Consider the following 22,205-nt stretch of genomic DNA (forward strand, 5'->3'; position numbering starts at 1 on the left):
ATATTTACTATAACAAAACATTATTTTTATTAGTATATAGTTGTTTGTTTTTGTATATTTTACTATATGATTGTATATACAATCATACAAGCAAAACATAAAAGCAAAAAATACTTGTTTTATTTTCTTGAAGATTGCCTTTGAAATTTTTATAAGAATTTCACCGAATATGCATAATATGTTAAGTAAAAGTCATTTTATCAATGTTAATTCTTCTAATTTGATCATGGAATATATTTTAATTTATGAGGAAGCTCTCTGCTTGAGTGCCCAGGGGTCATTCCCACCACTATTATTCAACAAAGTATTGGAAGTCTAGCAAGAAAAATAAGGCAAGACCAGGGAAGAAAACTAAATTGGAAAAGAAGAGCTAAAACTATAGCTAGTTGTAGATCAGATGATAATTTACATATCAAGCATAAAGTATCTACTAAAAACCCATTTTAGTAAACAATAGACTAGTAAAACAATAGAAACAATACACCAGTAAAATGGTAGGTCTTAAAGTAATAAAAAATTACTGTATTTCTATATGTAAACAATTAACTACAACAGAAATAAATAAAAAGTTACACATATAATTGTGTCAGAAAAGAAGTATTTTGGAATAAATTTAACAAAGAAGGTGTAAGACCAGTACAACGGCAACTGAGATATCCAAACAAAACATAAACATAAGAATAAAAAGATAAATAGAAAGAAATTTTGTGTTAATGTTTTGGAAGAACTAATGTTGTTGAAGGATCATCTTATCCAAAGCACTTTGCAGAATTAATGTGGTTCCTGTCAAAATTTTTATGGCTTTATTATGAATATAAAACCAACATATCAAACCTGTATGGAACCACAAGAGACCTCTAATAATCAAAAATCTTATTCTTTTTAAAAATTTAATTTAATTTAAATTATTTATTTTTTAATTTTTTTTTTTTTTTTTGGTTTTTGGGCCACACCCATTTGACGCTCAGGGGTTACTCCTGGCTATGTGCTCAGAAATCGCCCCTGGCTTGGGGGGACCATATGGGACGCCGGGGGATCGAACCGCAGTCCTTCCTTGGCTAGCGCTTGCAAGGCAGACACCTTACCTCCAGCGCCACCTACCCGGCCCCTATTTTTTAATTTTATTTCATTAAAAACCATTGTGATTTACAAAATCCTTCATAGTTGGGTTTTAGACATACAATGAATCAGGGCCAGTCCCACCACCAGTGTCCACTTCCCACCACCAATGTTCCCCAAGTGAATCCCAAAACACCCTCCTTATTCTCAGCCTGCCAATACAACAGGACCATTTTAAGTTTAGATTGTTAACCTTTGGTTCTCTTGATTTCATTGTTGTTGGCTTTGGCTTGGGTAATTAGTTCTGTCCTTTTTTAAAACTACCAATGCACTTGAGACAACTTGACCTCTGACCCCCATCCTTTCCTATTTGTGTTCTTCTCTTCCATTCAATTTCTTTTTTTTTTTTTTTTTTTTTTTTTCCATTCAATTTCTTTCCTTATCCTCGCTATACTCTAGGGCAGGAGTCTCAAACTCACCCCACCCCCTCCCCGGCCACAAACGACCCTCCATACATTTTGTGGCCCTGCCCTAGAGGAATCTTTTTTTGTTTTGTTTTGTTTTAGTTGTTTGGGTCACACACCCCCAATGTTCAAAAACTTACTACTGACTTTGCACTCAAGGATCACCCCGACTTTGCCTCCTGCAGCCCCCAGATAAATTGAGTTTGAGACCCCTGCTCTTGGGCCAAGGGTGTTCGAGACAACTCCCATTTAGACCATTGCATTTTTTTTTTTTGTGTGTGTGTGTTTTTTGGGTCACACCCGGTTGTGCTCAGGGGTTATTCCTGGCTCCAGGCTCAGAAATTGCTCCTGGCAGGCACAGGGGACCATATGGGACGCCGGGATTCGAACCGATGACCTCCTGCATGAAAGGCAAATGCCTTACCTCCATGCTAACTCTCTGGCCCCACCATTGCATTTCTTAATGCAATTATTCCAAGTACCACATATAAGTGATATAATTCTATATTTATCATTCTTCTTCTGGCTTATTTTATTTAACATAATATCTTTCAGTTCCAGTCATATAGCTGCAAATTGGATGGTTGCATAATTCCAGCTATGTAGTATTCTTTTGTATATATGTACCACATCATACACTTGTCTGTTATTGGACATCTAGGTTGATTCCAAGTTTGGCTATTGTACTGAGTACTGCAAAACACAGCAGTGTGCATACATCCTTTTGAATAAAGTTTTTCTGTCCTAGCAATAGATACCCAAAAGAGGGATTTCTGGGTCATACAGCAGTTCAATTTTGAGTTTATTGAGAGACTTCCATGCTGTTTTCCATAAGGACTGGCAGGCAGCATTCCCACCAGCAGTAGAAGAGAGTTCTTCTCACCACATACCCACCAACAGATTGTTCCAATTATTTTTGGTATGTTTCATCCTCTCTGGCATAAGATGATATTTCATTGTTGTCTTGATTTGGATTTCCCTAATGATAAGTGATGATGTGCATTTTATTATGTGTCTGTTGGCCACCTGTTGGTCTTACTCAGAGAAGTGTCTGTTCATTTCCTCTCCACATTTTTGATGGAGTTTTTAGGTTTTATGGAGTTAAACTTTGTGAATACTTCGTATATCTTATATATCAAACCTTTCCCTGATGTGTTGAGGGCAATTTTCCCCAGTTAGCTATCTTCTAATTTTAGTCCTTGTTTCTTTTGTCATACAGAAACCTTTTAGTTTGATATAGTCCCATTTATTCAGATTTGATGCTATAGTCTTTGCTTTGATATCCTATCATCAAATACTTCTTTGAGGTCTAAGTATTAGTGCTCTGCCTATAAATCCTATGGACTTGGTCTAATCTCAAGGTCTTTAATCCACTTTGAATTGACTTTGTGTAAGTTATGAGATATAGATCGATCTTTAATTACACTTGGTTATCCAATTGTTTCAAAACCATTTGTTGAAGAGACTAGACTATCTTTATTCCATTTCAAGTTATTGGCCTCTTTATTAAATATTAGTTGCCTATATTTTGGGAAGCTTGTCACTGGATATTCTATTCTGATCCATTGGTCTGAAAGTCTTTGTTTCAAATGCTATGCTGTTTTGATCACTATACCTTTGTGGTAGAGCTTTAAGTTAGGTAAGGAGGTGTCTCACAGTTTTTGTTTTTCAATATGGATTTGGCTACTCTAAGTCTTTTCTGATTCCACACAAACTTTATAATTGATTTTTTTGTTTTTTTTTGTTTGTTTGTTTGTTTTTCGGGCCACACCCATTTGATGCTCAGGGGTTACTCCTGGCTTCGCGCTCAGAAATTGCCCCTGGCTTGGGGGGACCATATGGGACGCCGGGGGATCAAACCGTGGTCCTTTCCTTGGCTAGCACTTGCAAGGCAGACACCTTACCTCTAGCGCCACCTCACTGGCCCCTATAATTGGTTTTTCTAAGTCCTTGAAGAATGTTGTTTGAATTTGAATAAGGATTGCATTGAATCTATATAGTAGTTTAGGTAAGATGGCAATTTTGATATTCATTCTTCCAATTCATGTGTATGGAATGTTGTTCCATTTTCTTAGGTCTTCTATTTCTTTCTTATTTTGAAGTTTTTGTGGTATAGGTCTCTCACCCTCTTTCATAGGTACATGATAGTTTTGGACACTATTTTAAATGGGATAGACTCTTTGGTCTCATTTTCCTCTGAGCCATTATTTGTATAAAGGAATGCAACTGTCTTTTGTGTATTGACTTTTTAGCTGGCCACTTTGCTGTATTGGTTAATTGTTTCTAGAAGCTTTTTTTTTGTGCACTCTTAAGGGTCTTCAATGTATATCATCATGTCATCTGCAAATAAAGTTAGTTGGACTTACTCTTTTTCAATTTGGATTCCTTTGATTTCCTTCTCTTGTCTGATTGCTATTGCTAGGACTTTTAATATTACTTGAATAAGAGTGGAGACAGTGAACATCTTTGCCTAGTGCTTCACCTTAGTGAAAATGCTTTTAGATTTTTGCCATTAATAATAAAGTTGGCAAAAAAAAGGGGGGAGCTGGAGGTGTGGCACAATCGTAGGGGGTTTGCTTTGCATGTGCTAACCTAGGATGGACTGTAGTTTGATACCCCAGCATCCCATAGGGTCCCCCAAGCCAGGAGCCATTTCTGAGTGCATAGCCAGGAGTAACCCCTGAGTGTCACAGTGTATGGCCAAAAAAAAAAAAAAAAAAAGAATAAAGTTGGTTGTAGGCTTTTTTATTGATAGCTGTTATTATCTTGTTATTATCTAGAGGAAGGTTTCTTCCATACCTATTTTGCTAAAGGCTGTTGGATTTTGTCAAATGCCTTCTCTATATTGATTGAAATGTTTTTTTTTTTTTTTTGGATTGGACGATAACTTGCCTGGAGCCTAGAGTTGGTCTTATGCCAGGAAACTTCAGGGGTAGGATCTCTTTGTATTTAGGCCAAGGTTATTCCTTTCCATTCCCCTCATATTTTGGTGGGCCTATGCAAACAACAATTGCCACTCTAACACCGTTTTTACTGTGCTCCTTTGACTCTAATCCTTAAAAAAAAAACCACTTAAAATTTGAGGTTAACTTAAGCTAATATGCATGTACATGGAAATGTAAAATATACTATGTCTCTAATGTTTAAGGAGTTACATAAGTTTTATGGCTTTAGATTGCCTTGTGTGCTGTTAAGAAATATTATAATGTGTTATAATCTGGGGACTTGATGGACAAAGTAATTTTACATGGATTCTGTTTTATTTATCTTAACGTTCTTTGGCTGAAAGTTCAAAGTTAAGATATCAGCAAGGGGACTTCTTCTGAGAATTATGTTATGGGTGATTGTCCTTCCACTGTAACTTTACCTTGTCCTCTTTCTTTGCATCTTTGTTCTCATAATTCAAAATAAAAAAATTAAAAAAAAAAGAAATGTTGTTTTTATCCTTCATTTTTCTGATGTGGTGTATTGTGCTGATTTGTTTGCATATATTGAACTATCCTTGCATTCCTGGGATGAAACTTACTTGGTCATGATGTATAAACTTTTTGATATGTTGTTGGTTTTGATTTGTTAAGATTTTATTATGGGGGGCTGGAGAGATAGCATGGAGGTAAAGCGTTTGCCTTTCATGCAAGAGGTCATCGGTTCGAATCCCAGCGTCCCATATGGTCCCCTGTGCCTGCCAGGAGCAATTTCTGAGCATGGAGCCAGGAGTAACCCCTGAGCACTGCCGGGTGTGACCCAAAAACCACAAAAAAAAAAAAAAAAGATTTTATTATGGATTTTTTGCATTGATGTTTATTAGTGAGATTGGTCTGTAGTTTCTTTCTTGGTAGCATCTCTGTCATCTTTGGAAATGAGCATAATGTTAGCTTCATAGAAGATATTAGGGAGAATTTTTGTCTCTTCAATAATTTTGAAGAGTCTAAGGATCAATGGTATTAACTCTTCTCTGAATATTTGATAAAACTCACCAGTAAACCCATCTTGTCCTGGACTTTTATTCTTGGAGAGTTTCTTTATTACTGTTTTGATTTCCTTACTTGTGACTGTCCTGTTTAGGCTTTCTACTTCCTCTTCCTTCAGTTTTTTTTCTAGAAATCTGTCCATTTTTCTAGGTTCTTTAGATTAACAAAGTACAGTTGTTCATAATAAGCTCTCACAATGTCTTGGATTTCTTGGTGTTTTGTTGCAATTTTTTCCCTTTCATTTCTGATCCAATTTATTTGAGCATTTTTCCTTTTTTATCCTTGTGAATCATGCCAATGGTTTGTCTATCTTGTTTATTCTTCAAAAAACCAGCTTCTAGGGCCCGGAGAGATAGCACAGTGGTGTTTGCCTTGCAAGCAGCCGATCCAGGACCTAAGGTGGTTGGTTCAAATCCCAGTGTCCCATATGGTCCCCCGTGCCTGCCAGGAGCTATTTCTGAGCAGACAGCCAGAAGTAACCCCTGAGCACTGCCGGGTGTGGCCCAAAAACAAACAAACAAACCAAAACCAAAACCAAAACCAAAACAAAAAAAAAAACCAGCTTCTAGTTTCATTAATTCTGTATATTGTTTTCCTTGTTTCTATATTGTTGATTTCTGCTCTGGGTTTTATTATTTCTTTTCTTCTGCTTGTGTTTTGGTTCCTTTACTGCTGGTTTCCATATATTTAAAGTGTGCCTTTTAAGGCTGTTGATTTTTCTTTTTCTTCTTTCCTTCTGTAGGCCAGTATTGCTATAAGTTTCTTCAATTAGTGCTTTTACTGTGTCCCATAGATTTTGGTAATTTGTTTCTTCATTATCATTAAAAAATCTTATTCTTTACACAAAAATCATTTCAACTTGAAATAATTGGATGTGAGACCTGAAATAATAAAATATATAGAACACTTACATTGGTTTCATTGACTTTGAGGAATTGGACCCAATGGCAAGAGAAATAAAAGCAAGTGGGACTGCATCAAACTGAAACACTTATTAGCAGCAAAATAATAGTTCATTAAAATAAAAAGATAAAGATAAGAGAAATGGGGGGGGCGAAGAGATAGCATTGAGGTAGGGCATTTGCCTTGCATGCAGACGGACAGTGGTTCAAATCCTGGCGTCCCATATGGTCCTCCAAGCCTGCCAGGAGCAATTTCTGAGCATAGAGCCAGGAGTAACCCCTGAGTGCTGCTGGGTGTGACCCAAAACTAAAAACAAAACAAAAAGATAAGAGAAATGGTTCAACCGTTAAAAGCATACCTCATATGGGTCAGACCTGGGTTCACTCCTGGTCAGTGCACAAGACAAACAAACAAAAATATTATGAAGTTTAACGAGAACAAATGATCTGGGGCTGGTGAGGTGGCGCTAGAGGTAAGGTGTCTGCCTTGCAAGCATTAGCCAAGGAAGGTCCGTGGTTCGACCCCCGGCATCCCATATGGTCCCCCCAAGCCAGGGGCAATTTCTGAGTGCTTAGCCAGGAATAACCCCTGAGCATCAAATGGGTGTGACCCCAAAACCAAAACAAAACAAAAGAACAAATGATCTTATTTAATATAGGCAAAAGAAATTTTTCATAAGAAAACATGTATATGGGAAATATTGCATAACAAATATTTATCATCACTTATTGTAAGGGGAATGTAAATTAAAGCAACCATGAGCTATCATTTTATACCTGTGATTAAAATTATATCAAACATGCCAAGATATTCAATTAACAAATACTGGAGGAATATAAAATTGTGCCTCATCTATTAAAAACAGCATGAAGGCTCCTACAAATATTAAAATTCATAAAAATACTAAAAATGTGGGGCCGGGAAGGTGGTGCTAGAGGTAAGGTGTCTACCTTGCAAGCGCTAGCGTAGGATGGACGGCGGTTCGATCCCCCAGCATTCCATATGGTCCCCCCAAGTCAGGGGTGATTTCTGAGCACATAGCCAGGAGTAACCCCTGAGTGTCAAACGGGTGTGGTCCAAAAACAAACAAACAAAAAAAAACCCCTAAAAATGTGATCTAGATATTTCACTCAGTTATCTACCTAAAGAAATATAAATTGTTAATTTGAGAATTATATGCACTCTTATGACTCATTCAGTTATATTTATAATACAAAAATATGAAAATGACCTAAGATATTAATGATGGATGATGGATAAGGAAGATTTAATTACATGTACTATGTGGAAAACTTAGCAACTATAAAAAAGAAAATATGAAATTTTGCCATGTTACTCATGTTAATGGAACTAGAGGGAATTGCCAAGAGATGTTTAAAACAAACTCTGACAGCATTCTGAGGTTGCCAGAGGAGGAATGGGAGTGATCTGGAACAAATAAGAAGAGGGGTGTGGAGGCTCCATGACTGTGACATGGGTTTTGGTATTTTGGTGGTAGGTGTGGTATAATAATGCACATTTAATGATGTATGAGCCTGTACTAATAAAATATGTGCAGAGTTGTAAACCAATTTTACCTCAATTAAAAAACACATTAGATTATGACTATATAACTGAAAACCAAGTTGGTTGGATGTGAGAAAAGATGTTGGGTGCTAGTGCACTATCATAGTGGGTGTGATATAACATACCTTTAAAGAAGCATGCACTTTTACTCCTGAAATATATGCAGAAGACTGGGAATGTACACAGCAGTAGAATGCTTGCAATGCATAAGTAAGACCCTGAGTTTAATCTCTGGTTACGCCCCCCACATCCATACACACACACATATATATCGTATTACATCATGAATGTCCATCATGGTCCACGATTCCTTCTATTTTTATCTATATGTTTATATATATCCATCATAATCCTTTTTATATTTTTATATTATATAATTTTATATTATTGAAGTAACATTGGCTTATAAAACCAAGGCTTTGAATGCTAGAGTCTGGATTTTATTCTGCAGGAAATTGAAATGGCACGTGGGGCCAATTCCTGCCATGATTGGGTACCCAAAGACTTGTAAAGCACGGCAGCCATGCTCTCTGCCTTTTCTCTGCTGAGCCTGCCTACCCTCCAAGGACTATAACCTCTTCAGGACCCACACCCGAAAAGCGGCTGCTCCGCTTTGCTTGTGGCCGCGCTTATCTTGTAACCCCTGAATTCCATTTCTGCACATTTTAAGAAGCAATCTACAGCTTTGCCAATGGAGTAATTTTGCAGTACACCCCCATATTTACAGAAATCAAGATGGCTCCTCTAATACTCTAAAAAGTAGGAAACAAATAGGTATCCTCTCAAATAAGAAGTTTAGAGTAGAATTATGGAAAATGTTCAGGGAGCTCAAAAAAAAAAAAAAAAGCATCGATAAACTTGACTGGAGCAAAATTAAGCATCAAGAAGATTTGTCAACTGAAATTAGAAATTTTCACACTGAACTAACAGATCAGAAAAACTGAACTTACCGGGGCCCTTATTCCTAGCCTGAGGAGTGCTCGGAGGCTTGGCAGGCCCTCAGCCGTCCTTGTCTATTTCCCCTGACTCCAGGCCTTCCCTGGGTGCCAGCTCAGATGGCCAGAAGTGGGTTCAGGTGGACTCTTAGTGGTCCTCAGGTTCCCCTCTCCCTCCATACTCCAGGGGGGAGGTGCATGGGGAGGAGGGCGGGCAGACATCTGGCTTCCGGTTCCCTCTTTGATTCTCGAGACCAGCTCTTGCCAGGTATGGGGTTTGGGAGGCCCCATACCAGAGCCTTTCTCCCTAGCCTGGGGAGTGCTGGGAGGCTTGGCAGGCCCCCAGCCATCCTTGTCTTTTTCCCCTGACTCTAGGCCTTCCCTGGATGCCAGCTCAGATGGCCAGAAGTGGGTTCAGGTGGACTCTTAGTGGTCCTCAGGTTCCCCCCTCCTTTGGTACTCCAGGGGGGAGGTGCATGGGGAGGAGGGCGGGCAGACATCTGGCTTTTGATTTCATCCTTGATTCTGGAGACCAGCTCTTGCCAGGTATAGGGTTTTTCTCCCCTGGACTTCAGTCTTTCCCTGGGCAATGGTCTAGGTGGACTCTATAGGGGTCAACAGGCTTTCCCCCTATCTCTCCCTACACTAATGGGAATGTGCTCTGGGAGGAGGGCAGGCTGTTCTAGCACTGGTTTATGTTGGGACAGTCAGCGGAAATTTTTTCTCTTTGTTTTCATATTGATAGTATTGTGTGCATATATTCTATATATCCATAATATCCATCTTGTATTGGGACTTTGATACTGCCCTACCAAGCTCATTTCTAATATTTTACTGCCTCAGTCCCAACCCTTACTTCCCCCCATCCTCCCATGTAGGTGCAGCTAATGACATGAAGCTCACCACATAGAGTGATAAGTGCAGTTAGAGAAATAACTACACTGAAAACTATCATAACAATGTGAATGAATGAGGGAAAAAGAAAGCCTGTCTCGAGTACAGGTGTGGGTGGGGTGGGGAGTAGGTAGATCTGGGAAATTAGTGGTGGGAATCCTGCACTGGTGAAGGGGGGTGTTTTTTACATGACTGTAATCATACAACTACAATTATATTTGTAATCACGGTGTTTAAATAAAGATAATTTAAAAAAAGGACCTTTTACTGAGTCTCCCCAGTGCTTGAGGGCCACCAACATGAGGTCATGAAGCTGGAAACAGAACTGGATAAAGGGAAGCAGCCTACCTCTTGCATGCCAAGCAAGACTTCAGTCTTTGAGCTATCCTCCCAGGCTCCTAGGGCAAGAGGTTGTTAGGGTTGAGTGTAGCCAGAGGAAGCAATGCAGTGCTCAAAGTGGTGAAATGAATTGGGTGATTCGAAGAAACTTTTAAGGACTGCTGCTGATTACATCTCTACCTTTTCCTATTCCTCTTTCTATTTCAGCATCTAGTCTTTTCTTCCTAGTTTTCTGTCAAAATCCTTATCTGCCTTCTTCCACCTTCCTGTCACCAAGATAAGCTACCCGCATACCCTGCTCTTGACTTGCCCCTCCTTCTGGGCTGTAAGAACCTGCCCCCAGAGGGTAGGAGGTGTTGGCTGGAGCTGTTATCTATCGGGCTACACCCCAAACTCCCCAGCCCTTACCAAAGCCTCCAAGGGGCGGGATTTCAGGCTATTTAATCGCTGTGTCCACCCGGTCATCTTCCTACTCCGAAGACTTTCTACTCAGAACGATATAGGGAAAGATGGGTGTTTATAACATCAGCGTGTCCACTGGATGCTCAGTCTATGCGGGGTCCAAGAACCAGGTGCAGCTGTGGCTGGTGGGCCAGCACGGGGAGGCCTCTCTGGGGATGTGCCTGCGGCCAGCTCGGGGCAAGGTGAGCGGAGACACCCGGGCGGGGTGGGTCCTACCCGCACAGACCATCTGGGTTCGCTTTTTCCCTTGCGCAAAGAGCTCTGCCAGAATGCCGGCAATGCGCTTTACAATAAGCGGCACATAGCGGGAGATGATCGTCCAGTGTCTTCGCTTTAGAAACACCTTGGTACTGAGGAGCGCCCTGAGCGCCCTGTGGCGGGAGTTCCAGCGATTCCCGGAGCTCCTGCCAGTTTCCATTTGCTTTATTTTTAAAATCCAAGATCGTAAACCTTCCCTGCTGTTTGTAGTTAGAGCTTCAACTTTGTGACCTTTATTACCCGTTGGGTAGGTGAGTAAGTGGGAGAGAGCGGGAGGGAGGATGCAAGAAGACCACTTTCACGTTACTTTTTGCCTTTTCTCACCCTCCAGATTCCCATCACCTGTCCTGCTCTTTCCTAGAATCCGCCCCTCCCGACCCCCTTTGCTGTCCTAACTGCAGTGCTCCACTATTTGTGGCAAGTTTCTTACCGTATACTGGTCCTCTTGGCCCTCCTCTCTATTGTCTCTGGATATTATTACCACATTACCTTTTATTTTCCTTATATCCCACAAATGAGTGTTTCTATGTATATCCCTCTATGAATATCTATGTATATGTGTATATACATAATTTCTATGTATATCCCTCTCACTCTGGCTCATTTCACTCAGCATAATAATCTATGTATCTATGTATAAGCAAATGACTTCATTTTTCCTAACAGCTGTGTAGTATTCCATTGTGTAGCTGTACCAGTTTTCTTAGCAACTCATCTGCTGGTAAATAGTGCTGCAATGAACAAAGGAGTGCAGAGGGCAATTTTGTATTGTGTGGCTCCATTTTACAACAAACAAAATAAAACAAATCAAAAAAATTCATCAGACTTTTTATTCCCTTGTTTGGTGTTTGAGGTGCTCTACATCCTCCCTTTCCCTGTGTTTTTTTTTTTTTTTTTTTTTTTTTAGAAGCTCTATCCACTTCCTGGTTTCCACTGAGTTCTTTGGCCCTCAGTGTCTGCTCAATAGTGTTTCTTGCTCACCTGTGTTCTTACCTAGGTTCTGGTGCCAGGAGCTCAGTGCCACTTTGCCCTGCACTTAGCACAATGACTACAGAGAGGGAAAAAAATGAAAGGAATGCACATCCCCATCTTCCCTCTCCCACTTCATATGACTGAGAAACTAGATTATTCAGAATAGTTTCAGAGTGCACTCCTTCCTCTTTCTGGCTTTGCAGTATTTCTCAAAGATTCATTGGAAGAATATTCTGAAGTAGGGCTTTCAGTCTTCAAGCCTCTTCAAGTGAGCCCCATGGATGCTGAGTCTCTTTTGTTCCTCTGTAGACTGCAGAATTCAAGGTGGATGTGCCTGAATACCTGGGGCAGCTGCTGTTTGTGAAAGTGTGCAAAAGGCACCTCCTTCAAGATGATGCTTGGTTCTGTAACTGGATCTCCGTGCAGGGTCCTGGGCCCAACGGGGACAGATTTTATTTCCCATGTTACCGTTGGGTGGAGACCAGAAGCGTCCTGGCCCTGCCAGAGGGCACTGGTGAGCTGCAGGGGGTAGATGTGGGTGGGGATGTAAGGAAGTCTCTTGGGTTCAAGAGAAGTGGAAAGGAATCTAAGGAGGAGTCTGGGAGTGATGGTTAGAACCTAGAGAATGAAGCTCTTGGGGTTGTCTGGGAGGTAGATTTCTGAGTTGGGACAGAAAAACAGGGTATGGGTCCTGGGAGGGCCATGATACCAAAAGTCAGAGGATCAGAATGAGGAGGCTGAGAATGTGCAATGAGACTTCTCCTTGTTCATGCCCTAATTTCCATTTGCAGGCTGTACAGTAGTAGACGACACTCAAGGCTTCTTCAAAAAACACAGGGAGGAAGAGCTGAAAGAGAGAAAGAAGCATTACCGGTTAGCTCTCTTACCCCATGCCCTTGGGTCTTCCTGATCCCTTAGTGAGTGGTTGACCCTTGAACAGTGCCAATGCCAGATTTAATTTCTATGCCTCAGGTGGGGGAACTGGAAGGATGGGTTAATCCTGAACATGACTGGGGCCAAGAAAGAAGACCTCCCAGTGGATGAGAGATTTCTGGAGGACAAGAGACTTGACTTTGAGGCCTCCCTGGCTAAGGGGTGAGAACAAGAAGTGTGGGTGAGAAGGAGATGTCCTGGTTTTCTGGATGTCAGTGGTCTATGACTGAATAGGAATTGGTCAGTCCAAAGTGGATGATCATTAAGTTTCTCTCTCTTTCCTGAAGGCTTACAGAACTGGCTCTCAAAGACTCTTTAAATGCTCTTGCTTGCTGGAATGATCTAGATGACTTTAAGCGAATCTTCTGGTGTGGCCAGAGCAAGCTTGCTGGTTAGTACATAATACTTCCCCCAAGACTTTTACTTGTTATCCCATCCTATTTCTTTCTTTCTTTTTTTTTTTTTTTTTTTTTTTTTTTTGTGGTTTTTGGGTCACACCCGGCAGTGCTCAGGGGTTATATTCCTGGCTCCATGATCAGAAATTGCTCCTGGCAGGCACGGGGGACCATATGGAATGCCAGGATTCGAACCGATGACCTCCTGCATGAAAGGCAAACGCCTTACCTCCATGCTATCTCTCTGCCCCCCCCATCCTATTTCTTAAATAGAGTTGGGGAACTATTGGAGGCTAGGGTCATATGGAGATAGTGGCTTGGTGTGGATTAGAATGTCCTGATCTTACAGAAACTAAAGTCTTACAGTCTGCTGTACAATTTCACTTTCAGTTAAGGTGCGGGACTCCTGGAAGGATGATGCCCTTTTTGGGTACCAATTTCTCAATGGTGCCAACCCCATGTTGTTGAGGCGTTCTACTGCCATTCCTGACCGCCTCATATTTCCACAACAAATGGAAGAGCTGAAAGTTCAACTGGAAAAGGAGCTTCATGTATGGTCATAAGATCTCCTAGGGGCCACATAGTGGTATGGTGATGGGAATCAGTGTAATTACTGCTGTAGCACCCTTCTTGGCTTAATTTGCTGCTGCCAGATGGCAAAAAAAATTCTATGGAAGAAATTTTGATTAATCCCAAAGAACTGTTATATGTCCCTAGGATAATAGCTTATAGTGTAGGAAGGATTTGTGATGGTTGTTGGAGACAGAATAAAAATGCATAACTGTAACATCATGCTATAGATTTCAGGAGGGTGTGGAATAACAGAATCAGCTTTGGGTGTCTGTGTAAATCAACATAAATTAACTGGGAGAGAAAACTCACTGGGTTATAAGGTGAGATAGGCTTGAGTTTGGATCCTGGCTCTGTTGTTTATAAGCTGTGTGACTTTGAGCAAGATAACTGTCCTCTATTATGTTTCCTCTTCTATAAAACTGAGGTTAATTAAAAAATATAAATATATTAATTATATGAAGGGAACAGGAAAGACAATATAGGAGGTAAGGCACTTGCCTTGCTGTAACTGTTTTGGTCATGACCTCGGTTTGATCCCTTGAATTGCATGTGGTCCCTTGATCACCACCAAGTATGATCTCCAAGTATAAAGGTAGGAGGTAAGCCCTGAGCACAGTCAGATGTTTCCCCCAAACAAAAAACCCATTGTATGAGGGGGTCAGCTAGATAGCATAGAGGATAAGATCCTTTCCTTGTATGCGGTTTGATCCCTGGTATTGCATATGGTTCCCTGAGTACAGAGCCAGGAGTGGACCATGAGCAATACAAGGTTGTGGCTAAAAAAGAAAAATCCAAAAATGAATTGCATGAGTCAATGAGTATGTGACTTACTACCTGGTTACAAAGTAGGTTATAGACAAAAGTTAGTTTCCTTCTTCCTCTTCTTTTTTGGGGAATCGGGATGGGAAGAAGGTGCCTTATGTTGACAGCAGTCTTTACTAAATTCAGGCAGGTGCACTATTTGAAGCTGACTTTGCCTTGCTGGAAGGAATCAAGGCCAACAACTTTCTATGTTGTCAGCAATACTTGGCTGCCCCCTTGGTTATGCTGAAATTGGAACCCAATGGCACACTTTTGCCCATGGTCATCCAGGTGAGAGAATTCAGTACTTTTCTTTCCCAGTTGTTGTCCTCAGCGTATATTTTGATTGTACAAAGGCTTTATGCTAGGCATTTAAAGAGGCAATAAAGTAAGACAATTTACAGTAGAGGAATGTTGTAATTTAGCTGGAGAGATGGACAGGGCAAATGTAAAACACTTCAATACTCAGGAAGTCCCAGAGAATGAAGATAGTCTAGGAAGAACCACCCCCTTAGAGTTGGAGTGGTAATAAACTTTGGAGGAGGGTAAGGACTTAGATCTTCAAGCAAGATCTTGCTGGCACCTTTCCTCAGAGAAGGGTAGATGATGATTTGGGTAGAGAGACCAAGATGCAACTGTGTGTGTAGGAGTAAGAAAGATTCTCAGCAGACAGTGGAATTGTGTGTTGGGGAAATAATGTGAGATAATGGACCAGAATACAGTAAACTGTAGAAACTAAGATGAGATATTTGTACATGGAAAGTGTGAAGGCTGTTTAGGATGCATTGGGAAGATAATAAACATTGAGGTGGCATGCTACTAAGCAAATGTCCATGATGGAGGTGAAGGGGTAATAGTCAGAAAATATGAATTGGAATACAGATGAAAATGAAAGTGACTTGAATTTAAGAATTATAGCAGGAAGAGGTCAGGTAAGCATCTAAAAACATAGGACAGAGATGATGACAATTTGGAGGTACATGGGAGATATTCAAATTGTGATAGCTAGTAGTTTATCAGGGAAACTAAAAATAGGAAATTCAGCCACATGGACGTAGTATGAAAGAGTAGAGAGGCTAAAACGATTTTAATGGCCCTGGAATCAAACTCTGGGCCTCACAAAAGTGAGGCATATATTCTAATGATTGCTGAACCATATCCCCAGCCCACTGAGGCTCATACTTCTGAAGGAAAAAAAGTAAGGGGGTGTGGATGTGGAATAATGTCCATTTTGAAGGTTCTAAAAGGAGAAGTAGAGACTGAAGAAGGTAGTTGAAGAGAAATTTGTGCAGAAATTTGAGGGCAAGCAGCTTACAAAATGTTAATGGAGGGAAAAGTAGAGGAAAGAAATGTAGCTATATGGGAATAGACATAGACATATCATTAATAATAGATAATAGAGAAAGCTAACCAAACTTGGAGAAGAAAGAAGTTGGCTATGCAAGGTATGGGGGCTCTGCTGCATATGTAGCACTTATTATCTCTCTTCTCTCACTCTTGATTTTGCTCTAGCTTGAACTCCCTAAAGTGGGAGCTGACCCTCCAATGCTTTTTCTGCCGACGGATCCCCCAATGACTTGGCTCCTGGCTAAATGTTGGGTCCGTAGCTCTGATTTCCAGCTTCATGAGCTGCAGTCACATCTTTTGAGGGGACATCTGATGGCTGAGGTCTTTGCTGTGGCCACAATGAGGTGCCTTCCATCAGTACACCCCATCTTCAAGGTAAGTATATTTCCTTCACTCCTATGTAAAATCATGACTTAACATGAAATTTTACCAGAGTGATATAATTTCTCTAAGGGGAATGGAGATGATTTATTGATTAGATCCTGGTATTTTAATGTATAAATCATAGTGAATATTTTTATGCAATGTACAACTAGTATCATAAATGACTGAGGATTCCATACAATGAGTGGGAACCTTAACTTAATAAAAAGATTTGCTGGGCCCGGAGAGATAGCACAGCAGCATTTGCCTTGCAAGCAGCCGATCCAGGACCAAAGGTGATTAGTTCGAATCCTGGTGTCCCACATGGTCCCCCGTGCCTGCCAGGAGCTATTTCTGAACAGACAGCCAGGAGTAACCCCTGAGCACTGCCGTGTGTGACCCAAAAACCAAAAAAAAATAAAAATAAAAAAATAAAAGATTTGCCACCATTTTGAAGAGTTCTTAAACTCAAAGTTCTATTGGAGGAACTTATCAGTTCCTTCAAAACTCAATAATCCAATAGCAATAGCATAGTTTATTATAGTAATTATATTATTTACCTGCGACCCCCGGAGGGGACCCCCGACCTGCGGGAGTGGTTGGTTAAGGGTCGCTAGTTATTCGCAGGTTTCCCGAGCAGATCCGGTCTTATGCTGTAATAGAACTGTGAGAGGTTAATAGAAACAGGCTCAAGACAACTGATGCTGTTCAAAAGCGAGTTTATTGGGATATACACTGTTTATATAGAAAATGCATAAAGGGAGGCGTGCTCAGCCTGTCAATCAGGCCTGAGGCAAAGGTTATATCCAAATAAGGCATAGGGCTAGCAATACATGTTTTAAAATTTCTATTGCTTTATCTTAACTACATTTTTCCATGTATCAATAGCATAAAATGGGGAGGGAGGAAAACTAGCAGTAACCTGGTCAAGCTTTTCACCACAAAATGTTCTAACTTGCATGTAAGCTGAGGGCCCACCAAGGTGTTAAAGAGGGCCTACCAAGGTGTTAAAATTCAACAGGACGTGTCTTTAAAGCTGATTGGTTCTGGCTATAGTTGCTAGGGTCCCATAGATGTTACCTCACTTCTCCAAGCTATCTGGTTGAAAACTTCTAAGTTTTTTCAATTTCTTGTGGTTGCTGTTTCCTTTGAGCTCTGGCTTATGCCAGACCGCACACAGACAAGAGAGAAAAAAGTCTCAGAAACCTCAATTTTGCTCTAGATCCATACAGCTTCTCACATTTACCTATTAATTGTTGGGTGCTTCCCAAGGGGAATTCTAGATGCCAGTGGTAGGCAAGACAGGTAAAAATCTTACCTTTGAATTTTCATTTTGCATTAAAGACTATGTGACCATGAAGACTTTATTGTAGCTTGTATGCTATGATCAGTACAATGTAGAGAATCAACTCAGGGATATAATGAGAAGTTTATATTTAGGATAGTGAGGAAAGAATATTGAGAATAAGATTGTAAGGAACCAGCCATGAAATGATGGAGAGGGCACATTGCTGTAGGAAGAGGAGACAACCAGTGCAAATGACATGGAACCTTTGAAGAAAACTAAAAAACAAAACAAAACAAAAAACTAAAAGAGATGAGTGTAATAGACAGAGGGGTAAAGTTAGGAGAGAAAGAGAGAATTCTAAAGGTAGACAGATTTTGTTAGTGGCTTCTTCAACTACTAGTTTGTGGGCTAGATCCAGACTGGAAATTTCCTGTCAGTCTATAAAAACACTGTTACTGCTTAATATTTGATAATATTGGATATGTAGTAGAAACAGGACAGTATTGTCCAGAAAATGACTTTTATTTAACTGTATGTATACACACATCATTTTGCTATTTTATTCTTTTTAGGTGTATGTTTGTACTGAGGGGGAACTTTTCAGTAGTTATGTGGGCAACTAGGGCTATACCTGGGAGGCCAGTCAGAGCTTAGCATATGTGCTCCAGTTCGTTGAGCTATCTCTGGTCTTATTTTAGCTATTTTTTATTAGTCTTCAGGTAAAACTTTTTTTTTAAATGTTGAAAAACCACTGGGTTAGACCATGCATTCACAATGTAGACAATTTTGCCCCCTCTATGTGGTGAAAATGGTTCTGTGTGTGACAAATAAATACATTTTTATCATAAAACTCAAAATATACACAGTATATAACAAGTACATAACATATTCGTTGCTTTAAAAGTTGAGGAGGTGAGAGTAGGAAAAAAATCCAAGAAGTCTCTTAGTGACAATAGAAAAAGAGAAACATTGAGTTAGTTCTTGAAGAGCTTTATATGAAAAGAATAAAGTGATTTATTTCAGTTATCATAGACCAATGGTTTGTGGAACAAACGACGTTCATTCTCACTCTCATTATGTTCAAGGTCTCATCTCATCTAATCTTCTTGCTTGTACTTATCATGAAGACCTGATAGTATTTGCTACATTTAACCTTGACTTCCCTCAATGACCTATAATTTCTCTCTCTTTGTTTTCTTGCTTTTCTCCTAATAGCTAATAATTCCTCACCTGCGATACACCATGGAAATTAACGTCCGGGCAAGGAATGGACTGGTCTCTGACCTGGGAGTTTTTGACCAGGTATAAAGAGAAAAAGGGGTATTTGGAATTGACTGTCTCTCTGATCCTAGCTACAGAGTGAATTGATGTGTCTAAATCTTCCTGTCCTTGCTTTTCAGGTGGTGAGCACAGGTGGGGGAGGCCATGTGGAACTGCTCAAACGAGCTGGAGCCTTTCTAACCTACCGTTCATTCTGTCCCCCTGATGATCTGGCTGACCGAGGTCTCCTGGGAGTGAAGTCTTGCTATTATGCCCAAGATGCCCTTAGACTCTGGGAAATATTGCTACGGTGAGGCAAAGGGAAGATGAAATTGATGGGGTGGTCTTAGAGGAGGAAGCTTAGAGAACAGAAAGTTTGTGTTTTGGTTGAGGAGCTGAAGTTCCTGACCTGGCCAGACAGGCAAGAAGAAAGAGGGCATGGGGCTCCCTGTCAATCTCAACTTTCTTACCTTCACCGGCAGCTATGTGGAGGGAATGGTGAATCTTTTCTATAAGACAAATGAAGCTGTGAAAGAGGATGCTGAACTGCAGGCTTGGTGTAAAGAGATCACTGAACTTGGGCTGCTTGGAGCTCAGGACCGAGGTAAGATGAAATATAAGAGGTTAGTCTATGGGACTTCCCGAGTCCCCTTGGATGCTATGGAACCTTCTAGAAGGATTTTCAACCTCTAAGGAAAGACCCAAAGGGCTTCCAAGACTCTTTGTAGTCTTCCTCTCATCTAGAGTTAGGACCCTATCATGTGCACAAAAAATTTTTCTAGGACCTAAATTTAAAGGGACCAATGGATCCTGATGAATGTTTATTAACCTGTTCTCTGGGAACAAGTCTTATTTGTAGAATTTGTCTATTTTCTTGGTATAATTATTCTCATTATAGCAACCACTGCAATGTCAGTTTATTGCTAAATACCTGAAAAGCTAATTCTATTGAGTCTTTTGAGCTGATTTGAGGCATACTTGTGTATTGAACTACTGAATGGGGCTGAAGTAACAGAGCTATTTATTTTTCCACCCCAACTCACTCATGACAGTTCTCATAGGAGTTACTGATACTTCTTGGCCTCTTTTTTCTTGTTCTCTCTTCTTTCTTGGTCCTCAAATCTAGGAAGTATTGTTTTTTCTCATTTCTGTGGATTGTTTCTATTCTTGTAATCTCACTTTGTCACTCCCATTTTCCCTTGTAGGGTTTCCTGTCTCCTTACAGTCTGTGGACGAGGTTTGCCACTTCGTTACTATGTGCATCTTCACCTGCACTGGCCAGCATTCCTCCATCCATCTGGGCCAGGTACTTCCAATAGGGATTTTGGAGCTGAGTATTTGGGGTTGGAGTTAAAAAAGAGCTGGGTGCAGATTAAATTATTAATGGATTAAATGATTATGGATTAAATCATACTTAGCAGACAAATTCTAGATCTGCTTCTTTTTAGCTGGACTGGTTCACCTGGGTTCCTAACACACCCTGCACTATGAGACTGCCCCCACCAACCACCAAGGATGTAACATTGAAAACAGTGATGGCGTCACTACCTAACTTTCATCAGGCTTCTCTCCAGATGTCCATCACTTGGCAACTAGGCAGACGTCAGCCCATTATGGTAAGAGTGTGGTGCCTGGGCTCTGTAGAAAGTCTAGCACTCTAAATGTCTTAAATGTCTGAGTTGCATTTTTTTCTCTTTACTTAGGTGGCACTGGGACAGCATGAGGAGGAGTATTTTTCAGGCTATGAGCCCAAGATGTTGCTTAAGAAATTCCGAGAAGAGCTGGCTGCTTTGGATAAAGAAATTGAGATGAGGAATGAGAAGCTGGATATGCCCTATGAGTACCTGAGACCCAGTCTGGTAGAGAACAGTGTGGCCATCTGAGCCAGCCTTTGGCCGTTTCAGCCTTCTTCCATGAAGCCTCAAACTTCATCCATTAGAGCTTTCAGTCTTGACCTTACCCCCAACCTGGCTCTCTTACTAACTTCTGCACTCCCTAAAAAGTTAACATTTTATTGTTTGTACTCACAATGCACACATTTTTACTCTACTTATGCATGCTTCTCCTTTTTTTTTCCTGCAGTTTTTCCTACTCTCTCCCTCTTTATTCAGATTTCCCTTCATATAGATAATTGCCATGCTTATATAAAATTTCAAGAATAGAGCCAGGATTCCAAGCTCTTGCAGGCATGCCCTTTGAGCCAGAGATTAGTATAGGGATTAAAGTGCTTGCCTAGGATATGCTGACCCTTATTTTATCCCTGGCTCTACATATGGTTTACCAAGCACCACCATCAAAGAACCAGCAATACTCTTGATCCCAAACCTCTGCCCCACAAAAATAAAAAGAATGAATTAGATAATCATATATATTTCTCCACAGTTTTTAAGAATCTTGAAACAAAGTTGACTTTAACAATAGTAAAATTGGGACCAGCGAGGTGGCACTAGAGGTAACGTGTCTGCCTTGCAAGTGCTAGCCAAAGAAGGACCGTGGTTCGATCCCCCGGCGTCCCATATGGTCCCCCAAGCCAGGGGCAATTTCTGAGAGCTCAGCCAGGAGTAATCCCTGAGCATCAAATGAGTGTGGCCCGAAAAACCAAAAAAAAAAAAAAAACCAATAGCAAAATTATACATTTTTATTATTATTTAAAAAATTTAAAGACACTGATTTATAAAGTTGTTCATAATAGAGTTGTTTTAGGCATATACTGTTCCAACACCAATCCCATCACCAATGTCCCCAGGTTCCCTCCCATTCTCAGACTGTTTCCTTGGTAATCACATGGCGATATTTTTATGTTACTTTATGTAATAAAACTTTTTTAAAAAAGGAAATAGAATTATAAGAATAAATCAATAAAAGTCAATTTGTGATTATTAATTGCTATATGTTTTAATTTTTTCTTAATCTAATAGAGAGCAACCATATGCACCATTACTTTGTGCCATATGCAAGGGAAAGTTTCTCTTGTCCTTTAAAGAAGCTTTTTTATTTCTTGGGATTATGGGTCATACTTAGAGTTTCTTAGGGGTTATTCCTGGCAGGCTTGGGGATGCATATAGGATGGTGGGGATCAAACATGAGTCAACTGCGTGTAAAGCAAATGATCTACTCGATATGCTCTACTCACTCAGGCCTTAAAAAAGTTCTTTTAAAGCTTCTTATAAAAGTGTTCTTAAAGTTATGAATTTCCAAAGCTTTTGCCTGCCCATGAACATCTGTATCATGCCTTCAAACTATATATGATAATATAACTGAGTAGCATATTTTTGGTGAGTTGTTCATTTGGTTGAATTTTTGTACTATATTTCTCCTCGATTCTCTTCTTGTGTAGAGTTTAATTTGCTAGATTGCTGTATTGCTAGATTGCTTTCCTTTGTATATAAGTTTTTTTTTTTTTTTTTTTTTTTGCCAATTTC

The 22,205-nt window shown here is 40.2% G+C and overlaps 1 protein-coding gene across 2 annotated transcripts; it reads left to right on the forward strand.

Moving 5' to 3' along the window:
* Positions 1-10,640: 10,640 nt before the first annotated feature.
* On the forward strand, positions 10,641-20,666 carry LOC126011015 (polyunsaturated fatty acid lipoxygenase ALOX15-like). Of its 2 annotated transcripts, none has more exons than XM_049774663.1 (14): positions 10,641-10,775; positions 12,133-12,361; positions 12,627-12,696; positions 12,796-12,918; positions 13,044-13,147; positions 13,542-13,702; positions 14,673-14,816; positions 16,038-16,247; positions 18,739-18,825; positions 18,924-19,093; positions 19,266-19,387; positions 19,989-20,089; positions 20,232-20,399; positions 20,487-20,666. In XM_049774663.1, the coding sequence occupies exons 1-14, from the start codon at positions 10,641-10,643 to the stop codon at positions 20,664-20,666; spliced, it is 2,004 nt and encodes a 667-aa protein (XP_049630620.1). The 2 variants fall into 2 exon arrangements, with proteins under 2 accessions (XP_049630620.1, XP_049630628.1); XM_049774671.1 differs by having other exon boundaries at positions 12,133-12,337; positions 12,615-12,696.
* The last annotated feature ends 1,539 nt before the right edge of the window (positions 20,667-22,205 follow it).

Source organism: Suncus etruscus, chromosome 1 (genome assembly GCF_024139225.1).
Source record: "Suncus etruscus isolate mSunEtr1 chromosome 1, mSunEtr1.pri.cur, whole genome shotgun sequence".
NCBI lineage: Eukaryota > Metazoa > Chordata > Mammalia > Eulipotyphla > Soricidae > Suncus > Suncus etruscus.